General features: G+C 37.6%; 2 protein-coding genes and 1 pseudogene across 7 annotated transcripts in view; 2 read left to right on the forward strand and 1 right to left on the reverse strand.

The window, feature by feature from the left end:
* Nucleotides 1-18,580, forward strand: part of LOC110067114 (putative E3 ubiquitin-protein ligase HERC1) — a 302,388-nt gene that overhangs the window by 264,082 nt on the left and 19,726 nt on the right. For 5 of the 6 annotated variants that reach the window (XM_089295099.1, XM_089295095.1, XM_089295098.1 and 2 more), the window contains 6 exons: nt 865-1,034; nt 2,719-2,884; nt 3,037-3,113; nt 3,953-4,124; nt 4,856-4,936; nt 9,192-9,478. In XM_089295099.1, coding sequence (XP_089151225.1) covers nt 865-1,034; nt 2,719-2,884; nt 3,037-3,113; nt 3,953-4,124; nt 4,856-4,936; nt 9,192-9,478 — 953 coding nt within the window. Of the gene's footprint in view, nt 1-864; nt 1,035-2,718; nt 2,885-3,036; nt 3,114-3,952; nt 4,125-4,855; nt 4,937-5,389; nt 7,271-9,191; nt 9,479-18,580 lie in introns of those variants that run through there. The other variant, XM_089295101.1, reaches the window with a different exon arrangement.
* Nucleotides 7,351-8,324, reverse strand: LOC110067118 (uncharacterized). Its single transcript, XM_020774415.2, has one exon. It carries the CDS (start codon nt 8,254-8,256, stop codon nt 7,351-7,353), a length of 906 nt encoding a protein of 301 aa, XP_020630074.1. The 5' UTR covers nt 8,257-8,324.
* Nucleotides 9,488-18,180, forward strand: LOC110067117 (uncharacterized; annotated as a pseudogene).

Below are 18,580 nucleotides of genomic sequence, written 5' to 3' on the forward strand. Positions count from 1 at the left end.
TTGGCTATACCATCAAAACAGCTCAGGATAGCTGCATAATGCCCAAAATGATCAGCAGCTCCTGAAGTTTTTCAAACTGAACTCGAAATGATGACACGCAATTTTAGGAAGATAATGGCGTGAAGAAATCTTCAAAACAGTGAAAATAAAGAGAGGTAGATTTTGTTGGGACATTGGAAAAGTTAAAATCTTTGCTTTGTATTCATGCGTTTGCGTCAAATTTAAAAAAAAAAAAGAGTGCTGGCAGTCTAGAGTATAACTGTTCTAGTGGCGTATGTTTTAAGCTTAACCTAGGCTTTTACTTTATTCCAAAGAACGAAATTCCAAAATTCAAGGTGGCTCTGAACCCAATGTAAGGAATTTTGTTTAAACTTTTGCCGTAAGTTGCATCTTATCCTTATCCAAAGTAGTGGTAGTAATCTTTAATGAGGTTACCAACATCGCAGTAGAGCAGTTTACAGAAGGGTCCCCAAAAATTACCTAGATAAGAATAATAACAAATTGAGAAATATAAAATATAAAAAGAACATTTAAGAACATATGTACAAAAGTTAGAAGAAAACTAATTATAAACATTCATAAAACGGCTTTAGACAAGCCACATTTAAATGTAGTCAGCGACTGCATCCCTTAATGAAATGTCTAATCTATTCCATATTTCTGAACAGAAGTTAATTGAAGACCAGTGACCCTTGCCTAGTTCCTAGGCCTCAATATTTCACTGCGGTCAATTGTTTCAGGTCACGTGGTCTGGGGCAAAACGTGTGGCCTAGACAAAAACCCGGAAATTGAGACAAATTGTCTCAATTGCCACATTCAGTTGAGCAATGCCCTCTGTGAGGATACAATGTGTTGTTTATTTAGGTTGAGCCTCATCTATTCAACCAAGGTACAACTGGATTTGTCCTTGGTCACCTCAGGCCATTGATAGCGAATCGTGTGTCCAACCTTCCGATTGTAAGGGCACTTGGGCGAACTATGATTCAGGGAAAAAACTATGGACCACAAATTACAGTGACCCGAATAGATAAGAGGTAAGTAAGTTGTTATCTCATGGTCATGTTCTATTTGTCACTTGGTTTTGGGATGAAATGGTGCAAAACAAAGGTCTGCTGTGTTTTTATTTGGTGGTGGAAAGAATTTCTAATTTGTCAGGTGGTAGTAGTAGTGGTAGTAGTAGTCGTCGTCGTTTTCGTCATCGTCCTCGCCACCGCCATCCTCGTCGTCATAGTAATAGTATACCCTCAGCGTTTTACTCTGCTCTAGCCATTAGGTGATTAGGTAAAATGTCTGGGTAAGGCCTACGTAATTCATCGATATTACATACATGATTAGGCAGGTTGCGGTGCTGATGTCACCTTGTTACTAAAGCTTGATAATTTTACTTGTCTTCTTTAGCATTACGATAGGCTCTCCTGGCTTTCCCCTCTTGATGAACACTGATTGGCTAATCAAGACTCTATTTTGAGTTTTGAAGTAAATTGCAGGCTTTCTGTTGAAACCATCACTCTTGTAATTGCAAGCTCGTCGCAATGTTGGAAATATAGATGTGGCCCACCTAGATCAGTCTAGACTACCTGCAGGTTCATATGTCATTAGATTTTAGTTTCTAACTTAATTATTTTTGATAATAAAGTGTAGATGTAAGACATTAACCTAAACTTCATGGCTGTCAATTATTGAAAATAGAATAAAGTTTTGTTCTAGTTGTTGTTAAAAGTTCTAGACAGTCTTGAAAAAGATAGTTCCAAACATTAAAGTTGAATCAAGCCCTTAAATCCTTCTGATGGTACAGGTGTAGATGAAGTGGAAAAAAAAACAGTCAAGTGCCAAAAGATAGCCAGTCTCTTCGCCATGTATTTTGGCTTTTCTGTGGCTGTATTTGAGAGGCTCATTCAAGAAGATGAGCTGAATTACCGGGACGGTTGTGTTATTTAGTTCCAAAAATCAAAGAGAAAATCATATATTGTGTTCACCTGCACCAAGAGCCAAGCACAAGACCTTGCACCATATACAGAAAGGGTGAGCCAGATCACCATGAAGCTGTTGTTAGGTTCGTTTTTACTAGGCCCATTGAAGTGGCACGATTAACAGTGTAGTGCCAAAGATGAGTTCAGACGATTCACTGCTATTAATATCTCAAAAATTATTTTATATCAGTAAAACATTTGTACCAGTTGCTAGTTTTAACTGTCATACCATCAAAACTAACAATCGCAACCCTTCAAAAAAGTCAAAAATCTGTGATATAAATGATTGATATATAAGCAACATTGCCAAGGTCTGTGCGGTTTTCCATATGTGCATTATTCGAAAAGTGTTTCACCCAAATTTATAGAGTTTTGCAAAGAGACGCGATGCTGGTGTCTTTCGGAAGGGCACTAACATGGCAGCGCTAAAGTAACATAGATCTTTCTTTGAGTTTTGCTTTTAAAACGACAAGCTATTACACGAGAGCTCTGACAAATTGAAATTAGTACTTTGTCAAGAAAAATAAAGTCGTTTCTTACAGTTAAAATGCTGTTGTAAAGAAAAAGTGAAATACGCTTTTATCTTATTTTTACAAGGCTTATGCTCCACTCTGGCGCACATAGTTAGGTAAAGGTGAAGTGATGGCAACTCCTCAATTTTGCAAGTTTTCCATGTTTTGTCAAGCTTTGCTTAGAACATCAGTCAGTTTGACTTAGTGGTGTGATACAGTATGTATTTTGTGTTCAGAGGAAAGAAAACGCAACCAATGCTAGTACAGGTAGCTCGTCAAGTTGTGAAACTCAACCCAGCTGATCTGCGTCTTCCATCTCGTGCCTGGAAAGTCAACCTGCTTGGTGAAGGAGCTGATGATGCAGGCGGTGTCTTTGATGATACCATCACTGAGATGTGCCAGGTGAGGTCCCTCCTACTGCAAAACACACTTGAAGGCAAGTGAAGCTGAAGTCTGTCAGTTGAATGATGAAATGTCTGGGGACAAAAACATTTTTGGGGAGATGAAAATCAGCCTCTCCATTCTAAGAATTAACTCTATCTTATCGTGTTCAGGAACTTCAATCATATGTTGTCAAGCTTCTCATACCAACTCCAAACAGTATCACCGAGGTTGGTTATAATAGGGACAGGTCAGTATGTTTACATTAGGAAGTTCTGCTTGTAGTTATTAACATTATTTACAGCTGTAGTTATTTAGTAATTTTACATTTTGTATTCTTTTTTTTTGGGGGGGGGGGTTACTGTTTTATCCAGCTTTAAGATAACACAGGTTTTGACTAATTTTCAGAGACAGTGAGTTTAATGGCATTTAGATAAACAAGAAAACCAGCTGCTACTGCAGGTTTAATTAAGAATCTCTTTCGTGTTTCTTTAAAACGGTGTGTGGTCAGAATTATCTTGTTTGTAAATTTCTAGTTCTTCTGGCAGTAACCTAATGCCTTGGCAGCGGTGAATTATTTCAAAACTGCTTTGCTTGCACAGTGGGTCACTCTCACATGTTAGACTGATTTTTTGGTTAACAAAAATATCTAACACCGGGGTACCAATGTAATGAGGTTTCTCGTTTTCTCTTACGTATGGGTAGGGCTAGGGCTATGGTTTCTACGCTAGCTAGCTCTAAAATTAACCGTATTTAAAACGAAATTGCAAAGCATGATTTTCTTTGTACACTGTAGCCTGCGAACAGTCTCCGGGTGAGTCCCCACCCCCATCGCTTAGCTCTCCGAATTCTTCTGTTTTGCGCTCACCAAAATTTTTTCCATCCTCACAGGAAGCCTGTTCGCAGGCTATGTACACTGCTACTGTGCTAACATTTTCCTGTCTTTCGATATGGTTAATGATTTGCTACTTTGATATGATAAAGAAAAACAGCAAATGAAGTAAAACCGATTGTATAATGGTTATAAATAAGGGCTGGTAAGAGAATAAGGGAAGCAGAGTTAATGGAGGTTTGATCGTGTGTGTACAGGTTTCTGTTGAATCCTGCTGCCTCGAGTGATTCCGATCTGGAGCTTTTTACCTTTCTTGGGATATTAATGGGTGTGGCCATACGCACAAGGAAACCGCTTGATCTCCATCTAGCGCCAATGGTGTGGAAACAACTGGTGGCTGTGCCTCTTGTACCTGATGACATAGAGGAGGTGTGCTTTTAACATTTTGTTTATTTTATTTTAACATGTTCCTTGTTTTAAATTAAACAAGTAGCAGTCTGCCTTGCTGTAGATTTGTTATTGAAGTAGTTGTCCCATGCAGTCTGCTATGAAGAGCGGCTGCATGAAGGCAAGGCTGGTTTTCAGTAGCACATAATCATAACCACAAGTAATGTAGACAGTCGCAGTCAGGCATTAATAGTTAGGGTCTTTTTTGCCAAATTTCCTTACTGCATCTGCATATGTTGATTTTATGCGCTAGTGATTACTGGCCGTTAGATATAAACCCATCCCAAGAAAACGAACAATAAATATTATCTTGTTCCTCTTACTCTGAAAACCCGGGACCAAGAATTTGAGAAGATGTCACCAAGGATCTGCTATATACATCTGGTTACGGTGGTTATCAAATACCTGTTATTAATAGCTGTAAAAATTATATCAATTCATGCTGTGAGTGATCTTGGTAGTCTGAGCAATCTGATTGGGTTGCTTTTTTTGGATATTGGAGACAGTAACGTCCTTAATTGGTGCAATTAGTAATTAGTGCCACAAATTCTCGGGTGGAGGGCAAAATGAAAGGAAAATAAAGTTACCGAGATTCATGCCTCTTTTAATGAAGACAAGTGGACGTGAAAAAGGTTATTTCTTTTGGTGTTTTCTTGGAGTAGATTAAAGTTATTAAAAAATTATGTGCTTTACTCTCACACTTTTTTCACTAGGTTGACTCACTTTATATGCAGAGTTTGCGTGGAATACGTGATATTCACGAGAGTGGTGTCGATGAGCACTCTTTTTCTGAGGTAAAGTGCGTGAAATACTTCATTCCTCACTTTCATTCCCTGTTAGTGGCCGTTTTAAAAGAATTTTTGTTTTGTATTGGACTACATGTAGCTTTTTAGGCCAAGACATTTGCTGAGACCATTTAAGGTATCATGATAGATGGATTTTTACTAAAAATGCAAAAGATCTTTTCTTGGCTGTTCAAATTGAGAAGACTGAGATAAATATTTTACAAAAAGAATGGGGAAAAAAGCTTTTTTACTTTTTAAGATAAAGGAAAAAAACTAGTTGTGAATCTCATTAACCCCTTACGGCGCGTCGACACCTCTAATTAAAATTCACCGCCACTTGTTACGTATGTAATGCGACTTGCGGTGTGATATTTTATTTTTATTGGTGCACGCGAACTGTTCTCGATCTGGTTGTTTCATCGCAAGTTAGCTTTCGTTCTTGTCAAATTTTCTTTATGTCAGGACAAAAACGTGAGAAAACTTCTTGCCCATTTTCGTCTTCGAAGAAGCCAAGGAGGTGAAAATCTGGTGGAACCCACAGGTTCAGCGTCGAGCAAGGTCTTTGGCTCTGAGCGACCACAGGTCGCACTATAATCAAGAAGAATGGTTGAAGGAACCCAAGGACACTAGTCCCGCCAATAAAGCTGAAGGACAAACTACAACAAGTGTTAGTCGCACGAAATTGCTGGAGAACGGACGCAATTCCGAAACTTCCACAACGAGAGAGTCAAGCACAGATGTAGATGTAGATGATGTAGACCTTGAGATTTCCTCTTTTTGGCTTCATGAGACATGGTTTCAAAAAACGTAAGGAAAAGGAAGAAGCCTAAACTTAAGCAACATACCAATGCCACCGACAAAATCTTCTAAGTAAAAGAAATCACAGCAGTTTAACCTGGTAACCTCGCTTCTCAGACGATTTCCCTGCGACGGGTTTCCATGCCAGAATTGTAGACGTCTGTTTATTTCAAGTTGTCATGACCCATTGTTGTGGTAAACTGACCCATGCCGACATCTGTCAGTGCAGAGGGGATTTTTAACACCTAATCATACTTCGATCCTACAACTTCGATCCTAACCACAGACTATCCTGGTATATCCTGGAATCCCTAAGTAACATTTAATTTAAAGTTGTCACGCCTCAAACAGCAGCTGAAGGGATTCGTGAAGTTCATTCTCATTTTAGTTTTCATAATATTATTTTAAACAAAAAACACTGTCATTCTGTTACTTCTTATTTCATTATTAACATGTATGTAATAATAAAAAATGGTTTCTATGAAAATTTCAAATTAAATTGAAAAATTATATTAATGTGATTGAAAAAGTTCACTTCAAACAAGTTCAACAGTGACAACAATACATCTATGTACTTGATGTTCACTTCAAATAAGAAAATCTATGTACTTGCTTGATTTTCACTTCAAACAAGTTTAGCAGTAACAATAATAAAAAAAATCTATGTACTTGACGTTCACTTCAAACAAGTTAAGGTGGCCGAACACAGTTTTCAAGAGCCTATACCTAATTCACCATTACTTTTAAGCTATTTATGCTTTGGCGCCCGTTTTTTGCAAGAGTCAAGGTTAACCACCGAAAAGTTTATTCTCGCATTTGGGCTAAGGTGTGTGCTGTTGCCATGGCAACGGGGTTGATTAAAAACAAGGCTTAAAAAATGGTTTTTGTTTATTTTAAAAAAATCCAGTCGTTAGATTTTTTTCATCTTTTGCCCACTATGAATTGACATTAAATCCCTTCTGTCAACACTGTTGTAATAAAATTTTGACATAGGCGATTTTCGTAATTCGCCGTAAATCGTTTTCACCGCATGTTCTGTATTATTAAAAATTCCCTGTGTCAAAATTCAGATTTTTTGCGATAGATCATTCACGAGGTTTCTGAACTATTTTTTTGCCAAATTTCTTGAAATTCTAACGACTGTATCGTCAGAAATCGGTAAGTTTCTGCAAAGGCAATCGGTCTCAATTTTTTGAGCAACTGCGCATGCGCTGCATTTAACTGGGTTTTTTCGGTAACAAAGAAAAAGCTGAGAATTGCTGGGTTCTTTGCGTCGTTACTTTTTCTAACATATCTTTGTAATAAAAGACTAAAGCCATCAATACACTGTGTTCAATAATAGAGAAAAATAGCACAGATAGTGTTGGTGTTAAGTAAATAAAATGATCGCTCTATTGACGGCATGTTTGTTTTTGCAATCCTTGTGCGCGCTCTCAATTGCATCAGCAAAAGCGCACGCGAAAACTGTGTTCGGCCACCTTAAACAGTAATGATAATAAAAATTAAAAATCTTTGTACTTGATGTACAAAAACTTATGTCTGAAAGTCTGCCGTTTTCTCTTTAACTATCTCCTTTAAAAATTTGTGCCATTTCTTTTATAGCGTCAAACATAAGTTTTTGACTTTTAAGATCTCTCTGCCTCCTTGTCAGCGAGGCGCTTGAAAAGGTCGTGGTCTTTACTTTGACTTTCTTGTAAAAATTCCACACGATCGCTGTTGGACTCAGCCGAAGCAGCCTTCGCTTTCTTTACGGCAGGCGCTTTTCCTTTGCTCCTTTTTTTGGAACGTTTTGGGTTTCCTTTTAAGTTCTTTTCGAACTCCTGTTCCAGGTCTGTATTGCTTTCATGATCTGCTGGAACATTTGATTCAGGTGAAGCTTCAGAGTCACCAACTGCAGTTGCGTTGGCATCTTCAGCCAAACCACATTCGACAACTTCTTTCAGCATGATGTTCGGCTTGGATCCCAAAACTTCATCGATCATGTCGTAGTATTTGAACGATTCCCAGTTGTTGCCACTTCGGGAATTGTGGTCCTTTACTCGTTTGTACTCGTCCTGAAGGTATTTAATGCACGCCTTACACTGCGTACCTGTGCGGTAGCTTGGTATTCCCTGGTCTTTAAAAATGGAATTGAGCTTCTTTGTGATGGCATCCCACACAGTGCTGTTTCTTTTCTTGCTGATTGGGAAATTGTCCCTCCACAATTGAAGTAAATACCTTGTCTCCATGTCTGTCCAGTCAGAGCCACGGTTCCTGTTCATAGCTCTTGGCTGTGGATTTTCTTCGTTTGTTGTGTTTTCGCTTTTGCTGCTTGGGACTGAGCTTGTCGAGGGTGACACATGTGGCATAGGAACTTGGTATAGAAGAACTGCTGCTTGCCCGTAATGTGGGAATTGATTCTGCATGCTGACGCTGTGAAACAGGTGAGGCCCTGGACGAGGGATCTGAGCATCCAACAGGTCCGGAGGAATTGTAAAACGGCGAAAGAATTGGGAAGTGTTTTGCAATTTGTCAGCCATGTTTACAAGCATACAAGGTTTTGTTTCGAAAGAACCACAAGGCGAGCGTCTGGAAAATAATTTTGCCAGATTGTTTGGCAGGCATCTGTCACTACACGCGATGCAATTGGCTGCGGTATTTGTCGGGACAAGTTAAACCATCTTGCGAGGTAGTATAACTCTGCATGAGTTTCCCGTCATAAAGGCAAGAAAACCCTTTGTTTTTCTTTGTGAAAACAGTTGGCATTGTTAACTCGCTAAACACCAGACAAAGTGTTTTCACTGTATTTTCAGACTTTCTGACTTTATCGAGCTAAAATTGTCCTAGTGAAAACACAACCACAAGGTTTTTCATCTTTTTCTCGATAAAATAAAACTGCATATAAGGATGAACATTTTTAGTTCGTTTACGCATGTCTTCCGACGGAATTGGCTGAAAATCGGTAGGTATGTTCCACAACACCTTTCTCGAAAAAGGGTGTCAGGCTTTGTTTAATTTTGCCTTCGTTTCAAAGTTATGGCCTCTTTAGTAGAAAGAAACCTCCGCATTGAAAATGTTAAGTTTAAGAGGGTGTAGAAAAAAAACCAAACCACATCTGGAAAATCACCGACACGCTTTTTGAGGGTGATATGTGAGAAAACATTTGCCATGTTAATTGCACCACTCCGAAAATTCACTCGCGGAAGCAAACCAGTTTAAACAAAGTAGTATTTCTGAGTATCACTTTTAATATTACCGTGACAATAACTTTTTAGAAAATTTCAAAGTTATGATTGCATTCTATAACTATTAAGCTTTCAGAAAATGTATGGGTTGATGGGGTTTTCTTTGAAAGCGCCTGCGTAAGAGCGCAATTTCCAAACACTGTCAATCCACCTACCATGATACCTTAAAGAAAATAAAGGCAATGAGTTGTCTGTTAGGGTATTTATTAATGGATCATCCATTGTTGCTTTTGTCTTTTCAGATCATTCCAATCGAGTTGTTTGAGACTCAGAGTGCCGATGGTCACTTTGTGCCAATCTGTCCCAGTGGTCATAACATTAATCTTACCTTTAGTAACCGCCAAGAATACGTTGAGCGTGCTCTTCAGTATCGCTTACATGAAATGGATCGTCAAGTGGAAACAGTCCGTGAAGGTATGGGCTGGATTATTCCAGTTCCTCTTCTGTCACTATTGACGGCAGAAAAACTTGAGCAGATGGTTTGTGGATCCAAAGAAGTTAGTATTGAAGTACTCAAGAAAGTTGCAAGGTAATTTTGGATTGGCAGCATGAAGAGTAGAAACAGAGCTTTTCAGACAAACACAAATTACAGAGTTCGCTTGTTTAAGGTGATTCCTCCGAAGTAATAATAATAATAATAACTTTATTTAAGTGTCAATTGTATTTAGCACTATTAAATGTGCTAATTGGGGAACACTAAATGAATAAACAAATGTTTCAAATATATAAGTAAAGGTCGTGGGATCCAGCGTCTTGGTCTTGGACGAATAAGTTACTTGCTGCTACTGCTACTGCTTACTGCTGTTACTTGCTGACGCATCCATAAACGATGCCACCAAATTTAGGATGGTTGAACCAGATAGACTTAAGTGTAGAGGTAGACCACCGAAACACTATCACCCCTCCTACAAAAGGAGAAGGAGCTGGAATCACTTGTTCGCCGAATTCTACCCACTCCAATTGCAGAGTCTGTCCATCCATCAGGTTCCAGGCTAACCCACCTTTATGGTTTGCCCAAAACACACAAGAAAGAGTTAGCTATGCGACCTATTCTGTCAGCTACACAGACCTACAATTATGCCCTCGCCAAATGGCTAGATGACAAACTAAAACCTCTCGCCACAAACCAGTATACGATAAGCGACACCTTCGAGTTCGTGAACGAGGTCCACGAATTGGCGATTATCAATGGAGATATTCTGGTTTCCTATGATGTTTCTTTCCTGTTTGCCAATGTACCCCTGGAGGAGACCATACAACTAGTCGACGACAAGGCTTTCATTAATAATTGGTTTAATGAAATGTACCATCTTAATCTCAATAAGCTGCACCTCATCGATCTTCTTAGGGCGGCAACAAAGGACCAACTTTTCACATTCAACGGCCAGCTTTATGAACAGACCAATGGAGTTGATATGGGCTCCCCCCTTGGTTCTCTATTAGCCAACGTCTTTATGTGTAGCACTGAAGAAACCTTGGAGCATGAAGGCAAGATGTCTACATATTACAAGAGATTTGTGGATGACACACTGACCATAATGCCGGACAAAGCATCAGCAGACAATTTCCACGAGATTTTAAACCAGTGCCATTCCTCTATTAAGTTCACCATGGAGATGGAGAGTAACAGCATGCTTCCTTTTTTGGGCACCCAGCTGCTCAACAAACATACACATGTAGCTACATGTTGAGACTAAGGTGTATGTTAAACCCACAAATACTGGCCTCCTGCTATATTACAAGAGCCATGTAGATGACCGGTACAAACGTGGGTTGTAAAAAGTATGCTTGATTGTGCATTTCGACTTTCATCCAATTGGCGTTACTTCTCTGAAGAATGTGATCGACTGAAATTATTGTTTTCTCAACTAAAATATCCTGACAATTTTGTCAACTCTACCATTTTACGGTTTGTTGTCACCAAAGCATCGGATCACCCTGTTTCCCCACCAGCTGTCAGTGATCAATCAGACCCCATTCCTGTGGTCCTACCGTTTAAAGATCAGGCCTCAGCTGATATTGTACGTGCCCAACTTAAACATTTTAGTCAGAAGATCCAGACAATCGTACAGCCTGTATTTGTCAGCCAGAAATTTGGACGAGATCTCAAATTGGGAGAAGCTAAGCCGCCGATTGTGAACCAGCAGTGTCTTGTTTACAAATCTGAATGTGACCTGTGCGATGCAGGTTATGTTGGTTTAACACGCCACCATCTGCACCAACGTGTTGAAGAACAAAAACTCTTCTTCGTCAATTGGTAAGCATTTTCGCAGCAAACATTCTTTGGCTCCAAAAGATCTTACAAAGAATTTTAGCGTTTTAATGAAGTGTACGAACAAATGTGACTGCTTCATCTATGAGATGTTTTTTATTCACGAGCTGAGACCTACTCTCAATGTACAATCTGACTCAATTCGTGCTAAGGTCTTTAATTAGCTTTTCATTAGTTTTTTTCTTTGTATGTTTTTATTGTCCGTTTACACCTGCAGATCTTTTTAAACTTCTTACTTACATATATATATTCACTGTTCAATTTTACTATTTACTTGATAATGACCGAGGTACAGTCGAAACGTCGTGTTTTACTGTTGATTTTTATCGTTAAAAGTTTCAAATAAAACATAAACTATTAAGAATCCCAACTGGTTGGAGGCTGACCAGTTGGCTATTTACACAACGTGGTCAAGGAGTTGAACTCGGGACTACCGAGAACAAATCCAGATAGCGGCAGGGTGGAGGATTTGAACCAGGGACCTCCAGATTTCAAATCCAGTGCCCTAAACCACTCAGCCACGCCGCCTTCAAAAAGAAGGGGTATTTTAAAAAATGAAAACTTTGCCCACTTTATGATAGTACTAAAACAAAATAAAATGGTTGTCACTGTGCTCTTTAAATGCATAGCATAGTGCAAAACGTAGAAACGACTATATTAGTATGGGGCAAAATATGCAAATGTGTCACTCACTCAGACATAAACTTTTGGCCGATAACATGGAGAGCCTGGGTATGAGTTTCTCGAAGACCTTCAAAGTTGAGCACGGCAATTTTGGTTCATGTGTTTCGCTTTTGTAAATGTGTAGTATTTTTCCTAGGGCTTTTGCTCACACGTAGATGAAAGCTGGTAGAGGTATTTATGACTGTGATCATGTATTGGTCACCACAGTGCGGCCGGCGAGGTCAAAGAATTGTTACAAGTCTAATAATATTCAAGCAACAATTTCTGCAGTCTGATTGGCTGAGAACATGTCAATTAATCCCAAATCAGTGATCAGTGCAATTTCACCAGTGCAAAAAAGTTAAATTGAGTGCAAAACAGTCAAATTAAAAATGATTGACAGCTCTGACAAAATTGAGCTAGGACAAACAAAATGGCAGACAAAAATGAGACAAAGACTTCATAACAAGCAAAATACAAAGTTCAGCAAAAATAACCACACTAGTTATCGCGAAGTGTGTCAGATAAGAAATATGCACAAAATCCGTGAGGAGAAAAACATAAGTTAAACTTGAGTTGACTGAATTGAAATACCAGAGTCAGTCGCGACGGCGTGACAAAATCCCAGTTGAAAAAGTCACTTTTAAAATTCCGTCAGTACTACGAAGCAAAACGTGAAGAAGGACCCAGCAAGACGTCCTAAGAACCTGCCATGTCTTAATTTCAAAGACGAAAGGTGCAACCATTCCACTTTTGCAAAAGAACAAAGCTTAGAGATTAGGTAAGATAGTTCACAAACAAAACGCAACAAATGCAAATCTAACCTGTGCAACATCCAGTGAAGAAGTTAAAGTCAGGAAGCAACCAGGTGAAGTTAATAAATGTCCTTCAGTGCTAAGAAAATCTGTTTCTTGGTAAATTTTAGCTTCATTTCTTGGCATTTTGGTTAAAGCAACTTGTGCTGGTTGAAGAGTTTCTTCTTGGTGAAGATAAACTTGAACACGGCACAAAGTTTTTCAACCACTTGAAAAACAGTTGTAAAGAAGGCCGCATTAAAACCACAGGAGGTTTTCTTTTGCTTTTGGGTCAAGTTCTTCAATTCAACTGTGAAAAAAGACTGCTTTTCACAGTTAAAAGAAAGTGCTCAGTTTTCATACATGACTTGGAGAGATTGAATTAATTTTTACGCTTGAATTCACATGTCAAATTTTCATCCAATAAAGTTGAAGTAGCTTGACCCTTCATTTGTCACGTAAAATACTGAAGCATGACAGAAATTGTCACTTGTATATTATTCACAAGTAATCAAATGATTTTTCTCATGCAATTTGGAATAAACAAGCACTCCTAAATTTTTCAAAGACTACAAATTGCACTTGCCCTACAGACTTGTGCAATTTTTTGTAGTCTTAAAAAAATTTGCTTGTGCTTATTTATTCCAAATTGCACTCGAAATCATTTGATGATATATACAAAGTCAGGAAGTGAGATCGTGTTTTCCAGACGTGGCTCATAGCTTTTTGAGTTATTTTTTGTAAAAAAATACCTCTTAGTCGGCGCGTCAGGTATGTTATGGACGGGTCAATGGGTGAGTGAGTGAGAGATGTATGTATGTCACACCAATCAGATTGGATCTACTATGAACAGCCAATCAAATTTCTTGTTGTAAAGGTAAATGGTATGTGAGAAACACAAGGTATCTGTAAACACAAGGACTTTGGTGGTTGAAAAATAAAGAGTGATGTGTATGTTGCCAGTTTGTGATTTTTAGTCTGGTTTGGAGGAGAGTGTGACAGTTACATACGTACATTGGGTTGTTTTAGAGTGCATAATTTTCAGTGTAATGGTGGCTAGTTATAAATGAGATGAGTCTTGAGTTTTGAAACAGTTCATGAGTTAGAAGTAGGCAAATGGCATGAGATATTTTTATTTTTAATTACAAAGGGTAACTTGATACTTTTGTTTTTCAAAAGGAGTTAATTCAATTAGAGGTCACGAATCGTTGGTTCTAGTTCTTAGGACATGTTTTAGAGGAGACGAGACTATTTAGATTTGAAGCATTTCTAACGTTTACAATAGTAAGTGCAGGTAATGATTGTTTTGTCCTTATTGCATGCAAATATAACGAGACATTTTTATTTTTTGTTACAATGGGTAATTTGACTCTTGTTTTTCACAAGGTAGTAAATTCAATTAGAGCTGGCGAATCGTCACCACTTGTTCCCACGGGATGTTTGCTATTTTTAGTTACAAATGGTAACTCGACACTTTTGTTTTTCATATGGGAGTAAATTCAATTAGAGCTTACAAGTTATCGGCTATTGTTCCCAGGATATTAAACAAAAAAGAAGCTTTCATTTCTAGAGTGTTTTTACATCTCTGCAGTAGCAGTTTAATAGTTTTATTTGATGACATTCATGTCAGTCCGATATTTTTAAAGGTAAAAAGTATGAAAACTGTTCAAATGTTCTTTGAAGACTACGTGGCGTCAAGTTAAAGTGCATTTAATTAAATCAGACTTTCAACGTGTCAGAGAGGTTTTTTTCTTTCTTTCTATTTTTGAGTTATTTTTTTTACAAAAAATACCTCTTAGTCGGCATGTCGAGTATGTTACGGGTCAATGGGTGAGTGAGTGAGTGAGTGAGTGAGTGAGTGAGAGATGTATGTATGTCACACCAATCAGATTGGATCTACTATAAACAGCCAATCAAATTTCTTGTTGTAAAGGTAAATGGTATGTGAGAAGATCTGATCCCGATAAAGTTCAGAACGGCCGTATTCATTCTTCTATAAAAGAGGAGGAAGTATTCATATATTGGGTTTACTTCGACATTTTCTGTTGGTTAGGCTGAGGGTTTTAGTTAAATGAACGAGATGAGCCTTGAGGTTTGAAACAGTTCGTGAGTTCGTAGTATGCAAATGCAACGAGATATTTTTATTTTTAGTTAAAGGTAACTTGATACTTTTGTTTTTCACAAGGAGTAAATTCAATTTGAGGTCACAAATCATTGCTTCTAGTTCTTAGGACATGTTTTAGAGGGGACGAGACTTAAGATTTGAAACAGTTCTAATGTTTACATTAGTAAGTGCGGGTAATGATTGTTTTGTTCTTGTTGCATGCAAATATAACAAGATATTTTTGTTTTTTAGTTACTAAGTGTAATGTGACACTCAATTAGAGCGGATGAATCGTCACCACTCTTTCCCACGAGATGTTTGCTATCTTTAGTAACAAATGGTAACTTAACACTTTTTTATATGGGAGTAAATTCAATTAGAGCTGACAAGTTATCGGCTATTGTTTCCAGGATATTAAACAAAAAAGCTTTCATTTCTGGACGGTTTTTACGTATCTACAGTAGCAGTTTAATAGTTTTATTTGATGACATTCATTTCAGTCCAATATTTTTTAAGGTAAAAAGTATGAAAACTGTTCAAATGTTCTTTGAAGACTGCGTGGCACCAAGTTAAAGTGCAATTTAATTAAATCAGACTTTCAACGTGTCAGAGGTTTTTTCTCTTTCTTTCTATTTTTGGTGAAGTTGTGTTGTGTTGTGTGAAAAGGTAAACTTATGTCTCGTATAAAATGCGAAAAAGTCCCTAAATTAACTTGAGTATTTTTGCGCAAAAATTCCTCTTGGGGGTTGGAAGGGTTATGTGATCGGTGAGTGAGGAAGTTATGCATGTGCGCGTGTCACACCAGGTTGTATCAAAGAACGAATCAAATTGCCTGTTAGAAAATAAGATGGTATCTACATTAATCTGGAGACAAGTCAGATTACTGTAGTTTGTTCAGTCAAACATTTTATGGCCTACTATTTAGCCATCTTACCATGACCAATGTAACATCACAACCAAAGAAAAAATTACCAAATCATTACTGTACCATGAATGCTCCTATCTCAGAAACTTCACACAAAAAAATTACTCTTGCACGCCTTGTGTGCCTATGTTTTCTTGGCTAGAGAATTTGTTGGTTTTCCAATCGCTTTCTCCCCTTCTAGAGTCCAAGGTAAGCCTAAGGTAGCCTGTTTCTGTATTGTATTTTTTTTTATGTACACATTGAAATTCTGGCAGAGCTCGTATCTTGAATTCAAAACCCGTGATTTAATTATTTTGTATTTTAAAATAAGCTTAAGCTTACTTCAAGCAAAAAATTCAAATTGCTTAATCTTTTTTAATTTTGTTGTTCTTCACACTACTTTTCTTCTGTATTCTATGCAGTTCGACCAGAGTGAGCATTTCTTCGTGAATGGTATACAAGTCAGCATTGACAATCGAGTAAATATGCTCTAACATTTGATCGATGGATAGACAAATTAGCATCCAAGAGACTGTGTAGATCTACTTTTTGCGAGGGAGATTTACTGTCCAATCATGTCAAACAGGCATAGTGGCTGGTGATGTATGTGTAATCTTATTTTTGGTCTAGAAACGAGATACATAAACAACTGTAATCAAAACTTGAAATAGATATTAATTATACCTGTCAACAATCGTTTTGAATATTTCTGCATTGCTAGTGAAATGAACACAAACAATTGCCAAGATAGGAATAAAATAATGTGATTTCTGTTTCCAAGAAATAAATTATTGTTATTTTTATTGTTTACATTACAATCTGCAATACCCTTTTTATTTTGTAATGCATCAAGCTGAGGGGACTCCCTATAGTTGACTCAAGGTGCACTTTTTAACAGGTGGGATGTATGACAAAAAGGCAGGGATTTTAAACATGCATTGCTAATTTATCCACGAATAGAGAAGTAATGGGTCTACTGTAGATATGTGAAAGGGGTTTCAAGTTTAAAGCTACATCTATATGAAAGGGTAACCTTTTCTGGAAAAAAAAACACTATACAAAAGGGAAAGTATAATGACCTTGGGGCAGCGCCTCCTTGTGTAAAACTTGGTTAGGTCCCTTCTCCCTCCCCCTGGGCATAGTTACGAGGAGAAAACTTATATAACTGTAAATAAAGCATCCCCTTCACTTTGGGTTCAAATTCGAAAACAAAATTGAACTTTTTTTATGCAAGATGTCGCAGGGGATTTCATGGCAGGGATTTCAAGTAGCCCTTTCTGGGAGGGATGCTGAAAACTGTTTGAAATAATTCTTATAATATTTGGAGAAATACTTTTCTCACTATTCCCATTTACCAGTTAGCTAAAATCAAATTGTTCATGTTTGCAATATCTTTTATTTATTTATTCAACTTTGCCTAACTGATTAAAATACTTATATACATAAAATTTTTATTACTAGGCAGGGAGACCACTACAGCCTAGCCAATTACAGTGTATCTGTGTCCCGCTAGAGTAAAATTGTGCAAAATATTCTTGGCATTCTCGAGCTGATTGTCTTAAAGTTATGAATGTTGAAACCATGTGACATACTTTCTGCATAATTGCAATACGGCCTTTTCATATTGCAACACTCAAATGTTTACTGAAGAAGCACCACAATCAAATTACCTTGACCCAAAATGCACTGATGATTCACTAATATTATACATATTATGACCCACAACTCTGACTGGGTGTTAATTTTGGGAGCGGTGATTATTGTGAACTTTTATTTAATGCTTTCTTTTGCAACAGACTGTAGAAGTCAATTGACACTACATGTACAAGTTAAAGTAAAAATATTTTTTTCCAATGCCAATCAAAATTAATTATTATATTCCATTTTAAAATTTATAAGTACACTGAATAAACAGCCTGTAATTTGATTTTTGTTTACTTGCCCAGTTACACTGCACGTGTACTACCTGAGCTTTCAAAAAGGCTTTCAAAAAGTCATTTCAAAAATTATCAACTATAAACTAATTATCGATCAAGTAAATGTATGCAGGCAATGTATCCACGACTTCTTCATAGTTTCCTTTGATTTGTACCTAAGAACTCTAGTTATCAGAAAGGGGAACTATAATTTCTGAAAAAAGCCAATTACAGTCGAACCTCCACTAACGGCCACTTTTTTGGTCCCAGTGGACAGTCTATATATTCACTCTCATTTTGACCTGCCTACAGCGGCTAACTCTCCACAACGGCAACAGCCACTAAAGCTATTCTCAACCGGCCAAAATAACCTCTCAACAACGACCAGGTAATCAACAACTAACGAAAGGTGTATACAAAACCCCATTTTTATTGTAAAAGCTCCCCAAACTTTATCCGTACCATGCATTGTTAGTCTCTGTTTCTGTTTAGTTTCCATTGTATTGACACATTTTGAATTTTATATGCTAAAATAAGCATTTTTTAACAAAAAAAATGTAGCACCCAGAAAAAAAGAACAGGTGCAATGTTAGCCCCTACCTCCCTCCCCATAACGGCCACTACTCTACAACAGCCACTTTCCTTTGTCCCTAAGGTGGCCGTTGTGGAGAGGTTTGACTGTATTAGAACCGTTCAACCATACAGACTTTGATCTTACTTTGTGAGCTATTTTAGCTGAAAGGATTTTAGATTATGAATCAAATTGAAGAATTCACTTACATGCACACATAACCAGGATTTGCTAAAGACATGTGCTATACAGCAAAGCAAAATTTTTAACAATATAACATAGTCAACCGCATATCATTAAACTTTATCCATTAAAACTGGGGATCATTTAGGAACAAACAAACATTTATTTTGCTGTTGAGCTTAGCTTGATGGAAATCCCTTAAAATCATGCGCAACAAGAACGCG

This window comes from Orbicella faveolata, unplaced genomic scaffold (assembly GCF_042242905.1).
Source record: "Orbicella faveolata isolate gen_17 unplaced genomic scaffold, um_ofav_v1 contig_26, whole genome shotgun sequence".
Taxonomy (NCBI): Eukaryota; Metazoa; Cnidaria; class Anthozoa; order Scleractinia; family Merulinidae; genus Orbicella; species Orbicella faveolata.